At 43.5% G+C, this 14,759-nt stretch overlaps 1 protein-coding gene across 1 annotated transcript; it reads right to left on the bottom strand.

Annotated features, from left to right (window-relative positions):
* Positions 1–412: 412 nt before the first annotated feature.
* LOC139645310 (uncharacterized) lies at positions 413–5,431 on the bottom strand. The gene is made up of 5 exons (XM_071521000.1): positions 4,913–5,431; positions 2,693–2,887; positions 1,577–1,724; positions 1,287–1,451; positions 413–1,206 (listed from the first exon to the last, which is right to left on the bottom strand). Exons 1-5 carry the CDS (start codon positions 4,995–4,997, stop codon positions 846–848), a joined length of 954 nt encoding a protein of 317 aa, XP_071377101.1. The 5' UTR covers positions 4,998–5,431; the 3' UTR covers positions 413–845.
* Positions 5,432–14,759: the final 9,328 nt, after the last annotated feature.

The following is a 14,759-nucleotide window of genomic DNA, read 5'->3' as shown; positions in this document are numbered from 1 at the left end:
GCAAACACTGACTGAACCACAGGACTACCGTTTATCAGTTTCACTTCTACCATGTGCTAATGATGAACTTGATCAATTAGGCCTGCCAATAATAATAATACTAATAACAATAATAATAATACTAATAATGATAATAATAATGATAATAATGATCACCTGTATTGTTTCCCTTTTCTATTCTAATTCTCAGCAAAGAAAGGAAATATAGGCCTAATGCAATTCTCCATACCTTTTAATACAGTCTATTCTATACCACCTTGTACTAGGAAATTCCTATGTAAGCTACATCATTTACACAAGCTAGTAAAATGCTATCTCTTTGTTAATGCCTAGCGTGTAAACATTTACGTCCATCCCTCAGAGGGAAATGTACACCATAAACTCTTCCCATTGCAATACAATCTGTGAGTCATTATGAACAGATATCATGATTTATTCACATTCCTTCAAATGATATGTACATATTTACAGCGTGGACAGCGTGCTTTCCTCAATACTACAAGTACATTAGGAAATAGCCTTCCTCATACGGAGTGAAGGCTGGCTTCCTGAAAGTGCAATGGCTCCCCTTTTCCGACAGAGGGCAGTGCGCCCTCACAATTCACAAAAGGCACGTACATCCATCTGTGCAGTATGCCTTGAAAGCCTTCAGGTAATACTGCAAACATTCAACACTCTAAAAGACCAGGAATATACAGTGAGTACCTCCTGGAGTCCTCATTGACACACAGTTGATACTGTAGTACAGATTTGGTCATGGGGTTTACTCCCAGGTTGACAATAGTAAACAAGTTCTTGACTGATGGTCAGTTCATTCATCTCCTCATGGTCTTTATTCTCCCTCCTCACACTGATATAATCCGTATGGACCATTCCTTGGCAGAGTTGATATTATTCCTGTAGGACTCGTCTGCGGCTGATTGGTTCACGACTGACAGACCGCTCTCCTGTCCTCCGTACTGCCACACCAAACCACCGCCGGGCCCCACCGCTGAGATCTGGACCAGGCCTGAATTCTGGCTTTGACAGGAGGACCAAGAGGGTCTGACGTACTGAGGCGGGTCAGGGTTCTGCTCCCGTTCTGAGTTTTGGGGCAGGAGAGGCTGGTCGTAGCCACGGCCAGGCAGGGGAGCGAGCGGAGGAGCGGGGCCAAAGCTGCAGGCTGACGGCGGGACGGTCAGACTGCAGGCGTAATGCTGAGGATATCTGTGGAGGAAAAGACAGGCAGAGGGTCTTTAGTGTTTCTGCTGGTCTGCCTGTCTTGCTATTCTTTGCTAACTTCTCACCTGCAGGCCCTCTTGTTGTCACACAAGACGGGGTTGTGGTCGTCCCACAGTGACAGGGCCTTCTCCTGGGTGTTGTTGTTGTTGTTCCTGCCCTTATGACTGTAGCGGGACCTGTTATCCACCCGCTGTTCCATCCGCTCCTCCCGGTGCCACAGATCCGTCTCCCTGGCAAAATAAAAGATTAAATCAGCGCATCAGTGTATGGGTTTGAAATTGTATCACAGGAAATTGGCTGAAAACTCTCATCTCTGGAGAAGCTCTCTTTCGGTTTTCGTTTACGCCTCACTCACCTCTCCTGCTTTTTCCTTTTTTCCTCTTTGACACAGTCGAGCAAACAGCAGGTGATGAAGGCCATGGACATGAGGAGGATGATGGCAGAGCTCACAATGGATGCCAACACAGCCACACGGAAACCAAAGTCCTCATAGGGAGACAGGGCTGGAGTGACAGAGGGGAGGATAGATGATTGATTCATTGATTAATTGATGGATTTTATTTCCACGTCATGCACTCAAGGTTCCCAGCCCACATGGGTTTACAAGATACATCCACACATCACACTGCAACGTGTGTATTCCTGATCAAACTCAGGTATCACACAAAGTACATTGCCACTTTGCCCAAACTTTACAGATAAAGTCTGGCACGTAGAATGCAAATGCTTCATTTTCTAAAATATATCTCAAGCCTTTCATGATCATCTAGCAAAAAGAGATTAGAAGAAATAGAAGTCATTTTGCAACAAAGCACACTTCCCAGCTCATCATGGAAATGACAATAAAACATAATAAGAATTTCATTTTCGATTTCTCCCAAATTTCACATGAGACAGATTCTGCCCTCCTACGGTGATTGATGCTGAAATATAATTAAAATCTTCGCTCACTTTTTCGACTCAATAACCAAAAGAATAACTAACTGTGCACCTACTCAAAATGATTCATCTCTACCTGCATTAGCAGAAATATTTACTTTTAATGAGATATATCCTCAAGCAATAAATTCTTTTCTTTCTAATGTATTCTGTCATAATTGAGAGTATTAAGCCTTGCAAGCCAAGTACTGTCACAACAGTAAGTACACATCTTTATGTGACATTGCCCAGAGCCAGAGTGCCCATCACATAATCTTTAATATATATTCCGTCTCTTCGGAATAATGAGAAGACAGACAGTTTGGGGGAAAGTTTTGCAGCCTCTGCAATTTTCTCAGTGAATGCATTTTGAACGTTTAATTTGTCCCCACCCGCACACTTTGGTTATACGCTATGTGAACAGTGGCTTCAGAAGATAACATGCACCTGGCTAACAGCATGACAATCCCGCTATGTGTTTCATTCTGTCTATATTAACTTCAGCCTGCGGTGGTTGTGCATGCTGTAGGGTTCAGTCTCCATTGCTACTTACGTTTACAATAGGTCTCCCCGACCCACTGGGTGCTGTTGGTGCCCATGACACAGACCAGGTTGCTTCCTATCAGTCTGTGTTTGGCTGGGCACTGCAGGGAGATGACTGTGCCCACATTGGTGCCGTTGCCCTGGACGATCCTCTGGGTGCCGAGGGCTGGCAGGGGCATGGGCGTGCACTGTCCCTGGGAGACACCTAACAGAAACAACTGATGGTGAGCTGGTGATTATATCAACCAAACACTGGCTGTGATTGGCTACACTATGTGACAGGCCAGCGAATACCAGAAGAAGTTAGATGTGCATTAATTAGCAAAAGTTTACACTCATGTATAATTCATGTATTTTCAAAAAGAAATTTGAATTCACGGAGAAGATCAGACAGCTCAAAATGCAAAAAAGTGGCATGACAAAATTCAGGGTGAACAGTACGAACAATAAACAAGTATGGAGCACTGCAGCTGAAATTCAGTGCAGAATGGGACAGTCATTCCACAGCTATCAGTGCTGAACCACTGTAGGGGCTGCACAACACTGCGTGACAAAACACAACCCCCTCTGTAACCGCCGCGCGCTTTGCTGCATCAAATGCTAACTGTATCGAAGCAGGAAATGTGATAAATCATTAAACAAAAGGCCTGCAAGGCTGGTGGAAATGCACAGGCCATCTGGAGCCATGTTAAACAACCAGTTATCATACAGCACAGAGCTCAGTACGTTACAGGAGGTGAGGTCTCACTGTGTCAGCTGAGTACACCAGCAGTCTGGCAGTGATGAACTGTGGCCCGAGTTATTATGTAGGACCAACACTTCATAATGACACAAGCTGCTGGAATGTAAATAAACACTGACATCAGTTCGGTGATTTCGAACAAGAGAGCGAGGGAGGAGAGTCTGACCAGGTCCAAGTCTGAATCAGCCTGTTTACTGAAGGAAAAACAGCTTCTCTTTTCCAACAGAAAACAACAGACTTGTGACGTGAGAGATATCTTGTTGCTCTTTGTCACTTCAATGAAGGAAAATCTGTGAGATGGGATGTGCACTTTCTGGTAGAGTGTGTAGTGCAGCACTGCCACCACAAGAGGCGCCCCGTCCTTACAGTACTGTAAATCACACGTGATACAGTACTGTAAATCACACATGGCTTTTTTACTGACAGAGAAAGGTAGAGATGGACAGAGAGAGAGAGAGAGAGATACTGACTGAGATTAAGTGAAGCAGACTCATTTAGCTCATCTTTTTCAGTACAATAGAGCGCTCCACCATTCTCCCTCATCTCTCTCTGTCTCTATGTCTGTGTGTCTGTCTGTGTGTGTGTGTGTGTGTGTGTGTGTGTGTGTGTGTGTGTGTGTGTGTGTGATAGAGAGAGTTATTGGCTTCTGATCAAAGAGCTCTGAACACTGTGAGAGAGTGAAACTGGGCCTGGCTGAATTGGGATAAATAGACCACTCAAGGCCATCAGCATTAGCCCACCATTCAAGTTTATGTAACACAAGGACGTGCAAGCAGAGAGCATCACTTTTATGTAACTTTTGTGTGTGTGTGTGTGTATGTGTGTGTGTGATGTATACGACCAGCTGTGCATTGGCCTGAGGTTTTCAACCTCAGGCCAAGTTGAAACCTAGCCGTGTTGCCTCCTCTCTCACTTCCTCTTCCTTTGGTTATGCACTACAGCACACATTGCATGGTATGTTTTTTTTTAGACTGAAAAGACTTGTGAGTTGTGTTCATTCAATTTTCAGTCAAATATCCACAAGAAACCTGACCTTTTGTAGCCTATTAGGCCTATGTACAGTATAATGCAATGTATCATTGTTATATTTCTCACAAACTGTTTTACACCCAACAACAAAATACAATAAAATCAATAACTATATTAATCCTATGACAAATTTTAGTCACAGCAAATCTAATTCCCTATTGGAATATTATAGTGATATAGTGATCACTATAAACGCACAGACACACTATAAATCCCTGCAGGATTATTGTAGTGATTTTCTGGGGGGTAGCCTATATTTTTGAATGGCGCGCGTATAATTGCTCAAAGAGTCCGCGTTCTTACCTGCTCCCAAAATATGTTGGTGTAAAATCCTACAGTAGGTATCGATAGGTGATGATAACAATAGAAGTGAGTGCAAATAACAAATGTCTATCCCACTCCCACACACTCGAGTAGAGTGTATGAATCAATAAGACAGCATTTGGTTATCTGTCTTACCTGAATTATTCCGGGCACGGTTGTCATTTTCGTTTGTAAAATCAGTTCTGGACACATCTGCTACTGAAGCCGTTGCCGCTGACATGCTGGTGACAGACAGACAGCCCCTCACTCCGCTGCTCTGGACGTGCGTAAAGACTGCGCAACGGTGCTCCTCTGCGCCCGGTACCCGGGTAAACAAATCGGGATTCCGTCGCTGGTTCGTGCGTGAGCTTCTCCGAGCAATTTTATTCGCCCCTCTCTCCCTCCCGTTGAACGGCTTGTCATCCACAGAGTTCCTCCCACAATGCTTCCTCTCCGCAACATTCACTGACACCCTAATGCCCGTTTGGACAGCGCGCAGCACGAGAGCGCTCAGAAGCGGATGAGCGCTCAGGAGGACACCGTGAGCTGAACCGCTCGGTCAAGACCTCGTCGAGCAAAGCAAAAATGACTTTGTGGATTACATCAGGTCGGGTCAAGTTGGATGTCGAAGCTGCGCTTTGTGAGCAGGACAGTTACGAAAAACTCCACCTTTGTGGGCAGAGTGCCACGCCGCTGCTGTCAGTATTTGGTGCTACATACAGTTAAAAAAAAAAGTGCAGAACACACATTAGCATAGTAAAGCTGCTCAGACCGGTGCCACTGCACACTAAGCTTACATTTCCTCACTCCTGACACATGAAACCGCATGCATACAGTAAATGTCTGCACAGAAAATCCCACTTTAAAGTAGTGAGTTAGAGAGTGAATTCAGACTGGAAAGGATTGTATTGCTTCATGATGTCCAGACGAGCATGGGTAACCTTGACAGCTGCTTGTCTGGCATTTGAACAAGTAATTGATTAGTTCACATTTTTGAGTAGATACTCAACATTCCTCTCCATTGAGACCTGAATAGAGGCTATATTCATTCTAATCATGCTGGCGACAGTAACTGTGCCAACCAGTATATGGGGGAAAAAGACACAAAGTAAGAGTGGAGGGGAGTATTCCAGACGTGGGAAAGAAAGAGAGAGAGAGAGATGGGGAGTATTTTATCTTTGGGCTGAGATCAGTCAGTGCTGTTTGGGGGATCTTTACCTATCAAGGCTTCAGTAAATCAGCAGGACAGGACGTGTTTCCATCTAAATGTACTGCGTAGGGCTACATTTGACTGTATGACATCAAAAGTCTTATTTATCTTAAACTAATCCCACTCAGTACTCATCATGATCATGTCACTTTTTCCACTTGTCTTTCAGTGTCTTAGTGGACACTCTTGTGTCACAGTTCAATTAGGTTTGTGGTAAACCAGCTAATTGGGGGCGGGATGGTATGAATCATTTAACTCTATTTTACTGCTTTGCTGATAGGTTTCTTAATAGAACAGCCATTCAGCCAGCAAAGAGCAATGTACTCACAGCACAGAGAACCTGAAAACAGCTCCAAGGAGCAACTTCATTACAAAATGAGTAACCATGCATGGTTGCTATATGGAAATGTAATTCCGACGATACAGAAGTATAAAAGGTAAAAATGTAATATAGAAAAGACAGCTTTTAGTTGCAGAAAATCACTATTGAGCTGGGCAAGCACACATCATTCACACACACACACACACACACACACACACACACACATACACACACACATGTACACACAAATACACTCAAATATAAACAGTAAGAAGGTTTTGAAGCCTGTTTTCAGTTTGTATTCACATCAATAATCCGCACTTTGCTCTTGTTCAAATTCCACATTGGTCCCATGTCATTGAGAATTCTGGGCATGCATGAGACTGTTTCTGCTTTGGGTGATAAGTGGGTCTCCACGCTGGCTCAGCCCCGTTCACCTGAGCAACCCCCCTCCGCCACCTCAGACACACTGGGAGCCGCCGTTCAGACAGCAGTTTGTCTCATCATTCATGAATACATTAGCACTGCTGATTAATGCCGTGCATGCTCAGGTCTCAAGAATTATTGGAATGCTCAAGAGTTATTATTCACAGTTATCCTGGAATATGGTGTTTACTGTGATCTCTATGTTGTGGAGTAACACGGCTCTCTATCAGACCCCCAGAAAGCTCATCAAATTATAGTGCTGATGTATGTGTTATGTTGGCCTGAACAAATGCTAATTGTTTCTGCCACACTCATCAATGTGTGGGCGTGAAACGAGTCTTGCCCTGAAGCCCAGGCCGGTAGCAGAGGGGAACATTTCTAATCTCACAAAGCAACACGAGTCCCTATGAAGAGAGGTTGGAGTTCAGCTCACAGTGTTGTTGCCGATTATAGTACTGGAGCGAATACAATTGTGCTGTTATGGTTTGAGAGTTTGTATCTGTAATTTCCTTTCTTACAAGAGTGAGTGAAGAGTGTTGAAGACATCATAGTTGGAGGCAAGAAAAGTCTCAGAGAATCTCTACTTCTACATTTAACTCTTTGTTAAACTTCACCACCTCAGCACTGATAACTTCACAGTTAAAACAGTTCTCCTCTTGAGGATTTTTCTAAAAATATAATTGTAATCCTCTACATGGGCTTCAGAGACAGACAGGGGAGGAAGAGGAAGAGAGAGGGAACGAGAACATTTTGAGAAATTAGTTTGGTCAAAGCTTTCGAGTTTTCTTCTGATTTGGAGACGGTTGCTACAGCAACAGTTAATGTGTTCTGGCATAGTCTCTGTGGGTACAGTTTGGGATCCCAGTGCCTTCCACTTTATCCACTCCATCCTCCACCCAGGCATGTGTGCTGTGTGCTGTGTTCAATCCAATAGACAACCAGGAAGCTTGCTAATGAAGTCCAGGACAATCAATAATGCCTCTTTTACTGTATCAAAGGGGACCAAAGGAGATAGTGATTACCTTTACGTACCAAGAGGTGTCATCACCAAAACAATGTATCAAGTCAATGTCCACACAAAGAGTGAAAGAGTAAAGTAGCAAAGTAAAGGGAAAAACAAGGATACAGAGGAAAGCAGAGAAAGACAGTCAAAGCCTTACTTAACCAGAGGCTGAAGCAAAAGGCTTTCAGGTGGTTGAGATTATATTATTAATCTGATCTGACAAGACAGACAGAGGAAGGTGAGGCAGGTGAGACCGGTCACCTCGGTGTGTCCGCCCTGCCCCTGACACAGTGTGACACGGTGACTCTGCTGGGGGGGAACCACTCTATCACAGAGGTAATTAAGTAGAGCAGGAGGGGAACCATCTCACACTGCCAACAGTCCCATCAACACTCCCACTCTAACTAGGCCACATATGGCTGGGGGTCTGGGTGGAGGAGATTGAAGGTGCCCTCTCCTAAGTGTCCTAGGTTGGTTCCTAACGTGGTCATCCAATGAGACATATCAAAGTGCTTGGAATGACTTCATCGAAAGCCTTCTACATGGAGTATGAAGCGTTTTGACCCATGGCTGCTGGTGTGAAAGGGATATATAACATTTTGGAATGAAACTCCTCACGGAAACCATTTGATTTCACAGAGTGAGAGAGAGAGTCATATTGAGGATGTAGTGTGTTTCTGTACTGCTGAGCGGTGCATGTGGTAGTCTATCCTCATCAAAGATACTACCACTTCTAAACTGACAATTCCTCAAATTCACACGCACACACACTCACAACTGCCAATCTGTGCATAACATCATTAATGCTGATTTCTGAAGGAACTGTCACTACTCCAGGCTGGATTGTGGCCACCAGCGTCTGGGTGGCTCCATAAATCTGCACCGCCATACGTTCACTGAGAGAGAGAGAGAGAGGGAGGGAGGGAGGAACACAAGGGGCGAGGAGATGGGGACAGGTACGAGGAATGAGAGTTTAAGAGGAAACCGAGTTGATGAAGCATTTCTGCACTACAGTGCTAAGTCAGACAGCGTGCGGGGCGTGGAGAACAGAAACACAGCATTACTTAGACACCAGAAAGGATGAGGGGGAGTATTACTGTGGCGATGCTGGGAGGAGAAATTGAGTCGATTAAGCATATTTGTTTTTGTAAGGGATTTGCTCAGTAAGGCAGGTGGAATAGCACCTTTACATTAACTAAATATCCATAAGCTGGTATTTCCCACTTTCATCACAGAACTGCATGATGTGTGAGGCATTAAATTACACATGTAAGAGGGAGAGAAAGAAACAGCTTTTCGACTTTCAACAAGCATTTACTGTGCAATTAAGTGCGTAACCTGCATTTGGTTTTTGGTACTTCTACACAAAGGTAAACATTTAAATTGTATTAATAGTAATGTGATATTTTATTGATCACTGCAAGGAAATTCTCCTTTTGCTTCCCAGAGAGGTCAAAGTGCAGCTATTAAGTTAAACTGCTGCAGTACATCCACAAAAACCTTACACAACCCTACACCCTTAGAGGTCCAGATCCTTTCACACACACACCCCCTCTCTTGAAAGCTTGCACTCATGATTAGAAACAAAGTCATCTGTCATCTGTAGTGCACAAACAGATGAGAGAGAGAGAGAAAGAAAAGAAGAATGAGACATAAATAGGGAGACAAGGTACAAAAGGTCTTCTGTAAATGCATCAGCTGCATTGTGCCATGGCCATACCCTGCAGGTCCCTAAAGTGCCGGGACAGAGGGCGGCCGTGTGTTTCAAGCGGTGCTAATAGGACCGGTGCAATAGAGGACGCTTCCCACTGAGGTATTGGCAGAGAGCTCCCAGCAGGGCGGCCCGTAGCTGCTGACAGGACAGCAGGGGAGAGGACAGACTGGGAGGACAGGAATGGATGTGCTGAAAGAGACAGGAGAGAGAAAGGGGAAAGCAATGAGGTAGTTAGTCCTGAACGTAAGAGGTGTGGAAGAGGGCAACTACAGGAGGAAAGAGTGACAGAGAAGTACGTTTGAAGTTTAAATTTTAAATCTCGCTTCCTTAATGTAATGTATTTCCTGTTGAAACAGGATATTGGGGCGGGACATAACGCAAGGAGGGATCATTTCAAAGTTTGTTCAAAAATCCGGTGATGGTTTTATTGGTTTACATTTTTTATGTATTTTTATGTACTTTTTAGGTACAAAACTAGGTCACCACTAGATATTTTCTATTTTCCAGGAAGTAAAAGTAATGAAATTTGGATATAGAAATACAACAAAATACATTTTTTGGCATAAATTGTCAAATAGGTGTATGGTATGATTAAGTTAGAATGAGCTAAAAAGGTGAAAGAGTCATTTTTAGTAGGAAAGTGTCCCATCCAGGGATTCATCTGGGGCCAGTGTGCCCAATGTAAAACATTGTTAGTTTCAGGTAAACATGAGAATCTGCAGTTTGCCAGAGGAGTGAAGCATCACCGAGAGGAGAGACAAGGTAATGAGTTTGATAACGGAGGAAAAGAAAATCTACTTTTCATATCAGGCCGGCTATGGTCTGGTGGCTCCGCTGTGAAGTTCATCCACTTCTTATCTTGTGTCTGTCTAGGTGCCTGTGTGGGTTCACCTTCCTCCATTCACGGACTAGTGCAGTGTCCGTTCAAAATAGGCGTAGGCTATCAGTCGCTAAGTGTGAAGTACATCAGACGAACGGTTCTCGAGATATGCGAAGGACATACAGACAGATTCCTTGCTTTATAGTATGATGATAACAGATAGGCCTATAAGCTAGACCTCATTCTGGAGGAAGCTGAAAAGCTGAGGGAGTTTGAAGCACTCGGCTTTAGAGGGGAAAACTTGAGATAATCTGCTTTTTCCTACAGTACACATGTCCAAGCCCTCTCTCTCTCTCTCTCTCTCTCTCTCTCTCTCTCTCTCAGTTCTGTGTTATATACAGTATTCATTGTGTCAACCTCTCAGCTAGTGAGTAAGTCCAGTGGAGCTTTTAGAGAAACTCTTTTATACAGAGTGTCCTTTCAGGCTGTGTAACTGATCAAATAGTGATTGGATGCATTTTGTATATCACTGGATGAACAGTCTCTTTCTAGGCAATGTTTGTGTATGCGTGTAGGGTGACTTTGTTTCACAGCATCTCACTTGCCGGTGTATTTCTTTGCTTTTGCCAAATGAGTCATTCTGAGATGAGATGTGTATTCCTGTTATTCCAAACGACCCGTTTCTTTCAATGAGCTTTAGATGTTGCCTTGTTGTTCCATGTCATTTCACAATGCTCCACACAAGTTGATGAGATGTTAGATATTCAGTCAGGTCTGGTGTTTTACAATTCAGTTTCATTTGTTCAATGGCCCACAGTAGACAGTGTTCTGCAAAGGATGGTGTTTTCTTCATTAGATGTGCTCATTTACGCTGCAACATAATTTAATTTAAGGTGTGTGTGTGTGAGTGAGTTCACACAGCCACATGTCTGTCAGAACAGAAAGCAGGTGTGCAGCACAGGGGAATAAATTAGTTATCAAGTTTACTTAGAAATGCATTGAGTGATGCAGTAATGTTCCATGAAATAGTTCAGAGTTTTGCCTTGTGGGAGGATTTGGAGAAGAGGGAAAGTCATGGGCACTTTATCTCTCTCTAGATAATGGAACCATAGATAATATAGCTCTTCTCAGGCCATTCTGGCCATTCACTTAAATAGACCTCACATCATCATCATCAAATTCAGCTTAATGATTTCTAATTAGCATATAATGATAGGATGACCAGCCTCCTCTAGTGGCTCTGAATCTGAATGAGATGTTTTTTTCACTTCCACTCAGGCTGTGAATGTGATGGGGCAGTGAATAATGTTGGCTGTGGTAATGTATTGTTCTATTACATCAATTCATCACCATCTAGTAAATGTCTGATCTATCGTGGATCCACAGATTCGATGATTAAACGCAGGACATTTCGCCAGGGGTTTTCTGGTGGAGGTTACAGCGAGGAGACCAGGGTGTGACTTGTTTAGATCCAACTAAGATCATCAAAAAATGAAGAACACTGGCTTACGTAAATCCACCATAACCACATTCAGTACTTTACTTCCAGAGAGTGATTTGTTTTTTGGATTGTGAAAGTTTTTTTTTGTTTTCATTTTGTCTGCATCCTTATGTGGTGACAAGATTACCCAGAGTTACGGTTTCCTGTAACATGGAGGTGTGTGAGCGACGCAGACAGGCCAAAAGAACATAGCCACTGCAGAGTTAAAGCTCACCGCATGCGCTCAGGAGTACGAACACTATGAAGACGGCAGGAAACTGTTGCAACCGCTTCCTTTACAGGAATGGAGAAGTGTCTTGCCTCACCAAAGAATGCAAAAAGTTTCAGCATTTGCATGAGTATATCTGTGTGTGGGCGTTGTTGCAGTTATGTTGGCTGAAAGCAGCTTGATATCACACGTCCTGTCTATATTATATGTGCCATTTGGTGGATACTTTTATCCAAAGCATCTTGTGGTACCATGTGGGTTTTTTTTTTTTACCATGGGTGGTCTCAGTGGGAAATGTACTCGTAACCCTGGTATTGTTAGAGCCATGCTCCGCCGACTGAACTACACTGGTCCAGTGTTTCCTGAGTAGCACTAATTTGATGTGTTGCTACCAACTGGTCGCAAACAAGATGACAATGAATAGAGATACAGAAGATAGAAGATAGGAGAGGAGAGGAGAGGAGAGGAGAGGAGAGGAGAGGAGCAGAGAAGAGAAGAGAGGAGAGGACAGGAGAGGAAAGGAGAGGAGAGGAGCAGAGAAGAGAAGAGAGGAGAGGAAAGGAGAGGAGAGGAGAGGAGAGGAGAGGAGCAGAGAGAAGAGGAGTACAGAGGAGATAAAAAGAGGAGAGGAGAGAAGAGATCAGAGAGGGATGTTAGTGTGAAAGGCAGGTGGTAATTTGCTTTTTGCATCTTCCCCAAATAGGTAGGTCAGCAGGGGTGTGTATTTGGGAGTTGGGGAAAGCAAAATGCAAATGAATGTTCCTGGGCCACACAGACGCAGATGCACACACACACACTCACACACACAGCTGGTAAGAGGCTTACGCTCCAGTGGCATATGACAGCTTTCCCATTAAAACCATTCTCCTCAGCTGTTGTGGGAGAAGAACAAGCCTCACAGAATCCTGGCCACAACCTGAAAACCTAAATAAATATTATCTTCATTTGAATATTTCCCTTGCTTTGCCTCACCTACAACTCTTTTCTATTACGTTTCTGGCAATAATAATGTCTCCGTTCAGCCCACCGTGCCTTTTGTGTTCATTCTGAGAGGTCTCTGCCCTTGATGAATAGAGCTATTAAGGCAAGCCTTGAGGCCTCTGATAGAGGGCAATCCAGCACATGCTACAGTCCCACTGCAACCTTGGTGGAGTCAGCTGTGCACAGGCACACTCACACACGCCCAAACACACACACAGACAGACATAAACACACACACACACACACACACACACACACACACAACTGGAGCATAGGAAACAAGAGAGAAGGGTGTGAGACAGAGGAGCATGAACCTCTAGAGATGCGTCGTTTAACAAGAAAATATGTTCTCACACACAATTAGGAAAAAGCAAAGCGGCTCCCTGCCACGTACTTTGGGTTGTCAGCCTGCTGATGCTCCAATTCTATTGCTGACAAAAAGACTGCTCAAAACCTGCCTTTACAAAAAAAAGAGAAAGAAGCAGTCAAAGCTGAGCTTAGCTGAAAAAAAAACACCCAACAACAGAGAGAGAGAGAGTTTTCTAGGAGAGGACTCTGGAGAGATGATGAGAGCTTATCTCAGCATGGTCTCTGTCCTGCAGTAGACACAATACCCACCCTGTTCCTCTCTGTTCTAGATGTACAGTATGTAAAACTATGACAGGAGGAAGCAGTCAGCAGTTTGCTCTCTGTCTCTGCACCACAGCTCTCAGCTCTACAGACGCCAGCCTTCTAATTCATCATTTTGACACTTACTGTTGAATTGCTAAATAAAAAAGTTATGGTTCACAACACCTATCAATAGCTGTCCTCTATCAGATTTTTTATTTTTTTTGCAAATGCACATCAATAAGTATATGCCCACCTACGCTAAACACAAGAACTGCAAAGTGTGATGTAAGTTGAGACAAAACAGAGAGAGGGAGGATAAGGATGAATTGAGTCAAGATGTAGGAAATGGGGCCTGGGGCAGCTGCAACAGTGTTCCTACACCCATACCACGCCTCATTCTGTTATATACACATATCTGAGAGTTGAAATCAGCTGCAGTTGAAGTCTCCAACCCTTACAGTAAGTCTCCCACATGCTCATTTGCACAAGTCGAAGTGCAAGATATGCAAATCATTGAATCAAGACCTCACACGCTCGCACACACACAAACACACATATAAACACACATGGAAACAGATCACCAGCGTAACCCAAAGCCTGAGACCAAAAATCATGATCAGTATTGTCATTTTGAATGGCAAAGTTCTTGCTATGAACATGATCACTTTGTGGTGCAGATAAGCAAAAAAACAAAAACAAAAGACATTGTATTCCTGTGGCTCTGGGATGATTATCTTCTGAGTCCTGATTGAGACGTCAGTAATGAGACTGTCATTAAGCGCTATGCCTCTATTACTTTCCATGTTGAGAAGCTTATATTAAGTCCGGGGAGTTGCTGTTGCTGTTCTCATGGTGACAGCTGACTATATTGCATCTGAGAGCAGGCGATACAGTGTGTGCACTTTGAAGAGGCGCGCTGTGCTTTGACTTCGTGTCAATACAGGCTTTTCTCTCCCCACAGTTATTATGGATCTTTCTCGTTCGGCATTTTATAAATCCAGTATCAAAACAGTCATGCTCCAACATGCAGATGCTCAAGGCCAAAGTTATCACAGTTAACAAGATCTAAGCATGAAAAAAATTCTAAACTAATAAAAACAGCAAAGTTGAAAAACCTAAAACTAAACTGAAACTATAATGTATGCCTCTAAAAGGATAATAGAATAAAATCAGCATTATTTATTTTCAGTTTTTGCTCATTGCCAT

This window comes from Centroberyx affinis, unplaced genomic scaffold (genome assembly GCF_046629955.1).
Source record: "Centroberyx affinis isolate AG114_WGS23_722 - 3 ecotype Tasmania unplaced genomic scaffold, CSIRO-AGI_Caff_v1 ptg000843l_1, whole genome shotgun sequence".
Taxonomy (NCBI): domain Eukaryota; kingdom Metazoa; phylum Chordata; class Actinopteri; order Beryciformes; family Berycidae; genus Centroberyx; species Centroberyx affinis.
This window is presented reverse-complemented; position numbering and strand designations above follow the sequence as displayed.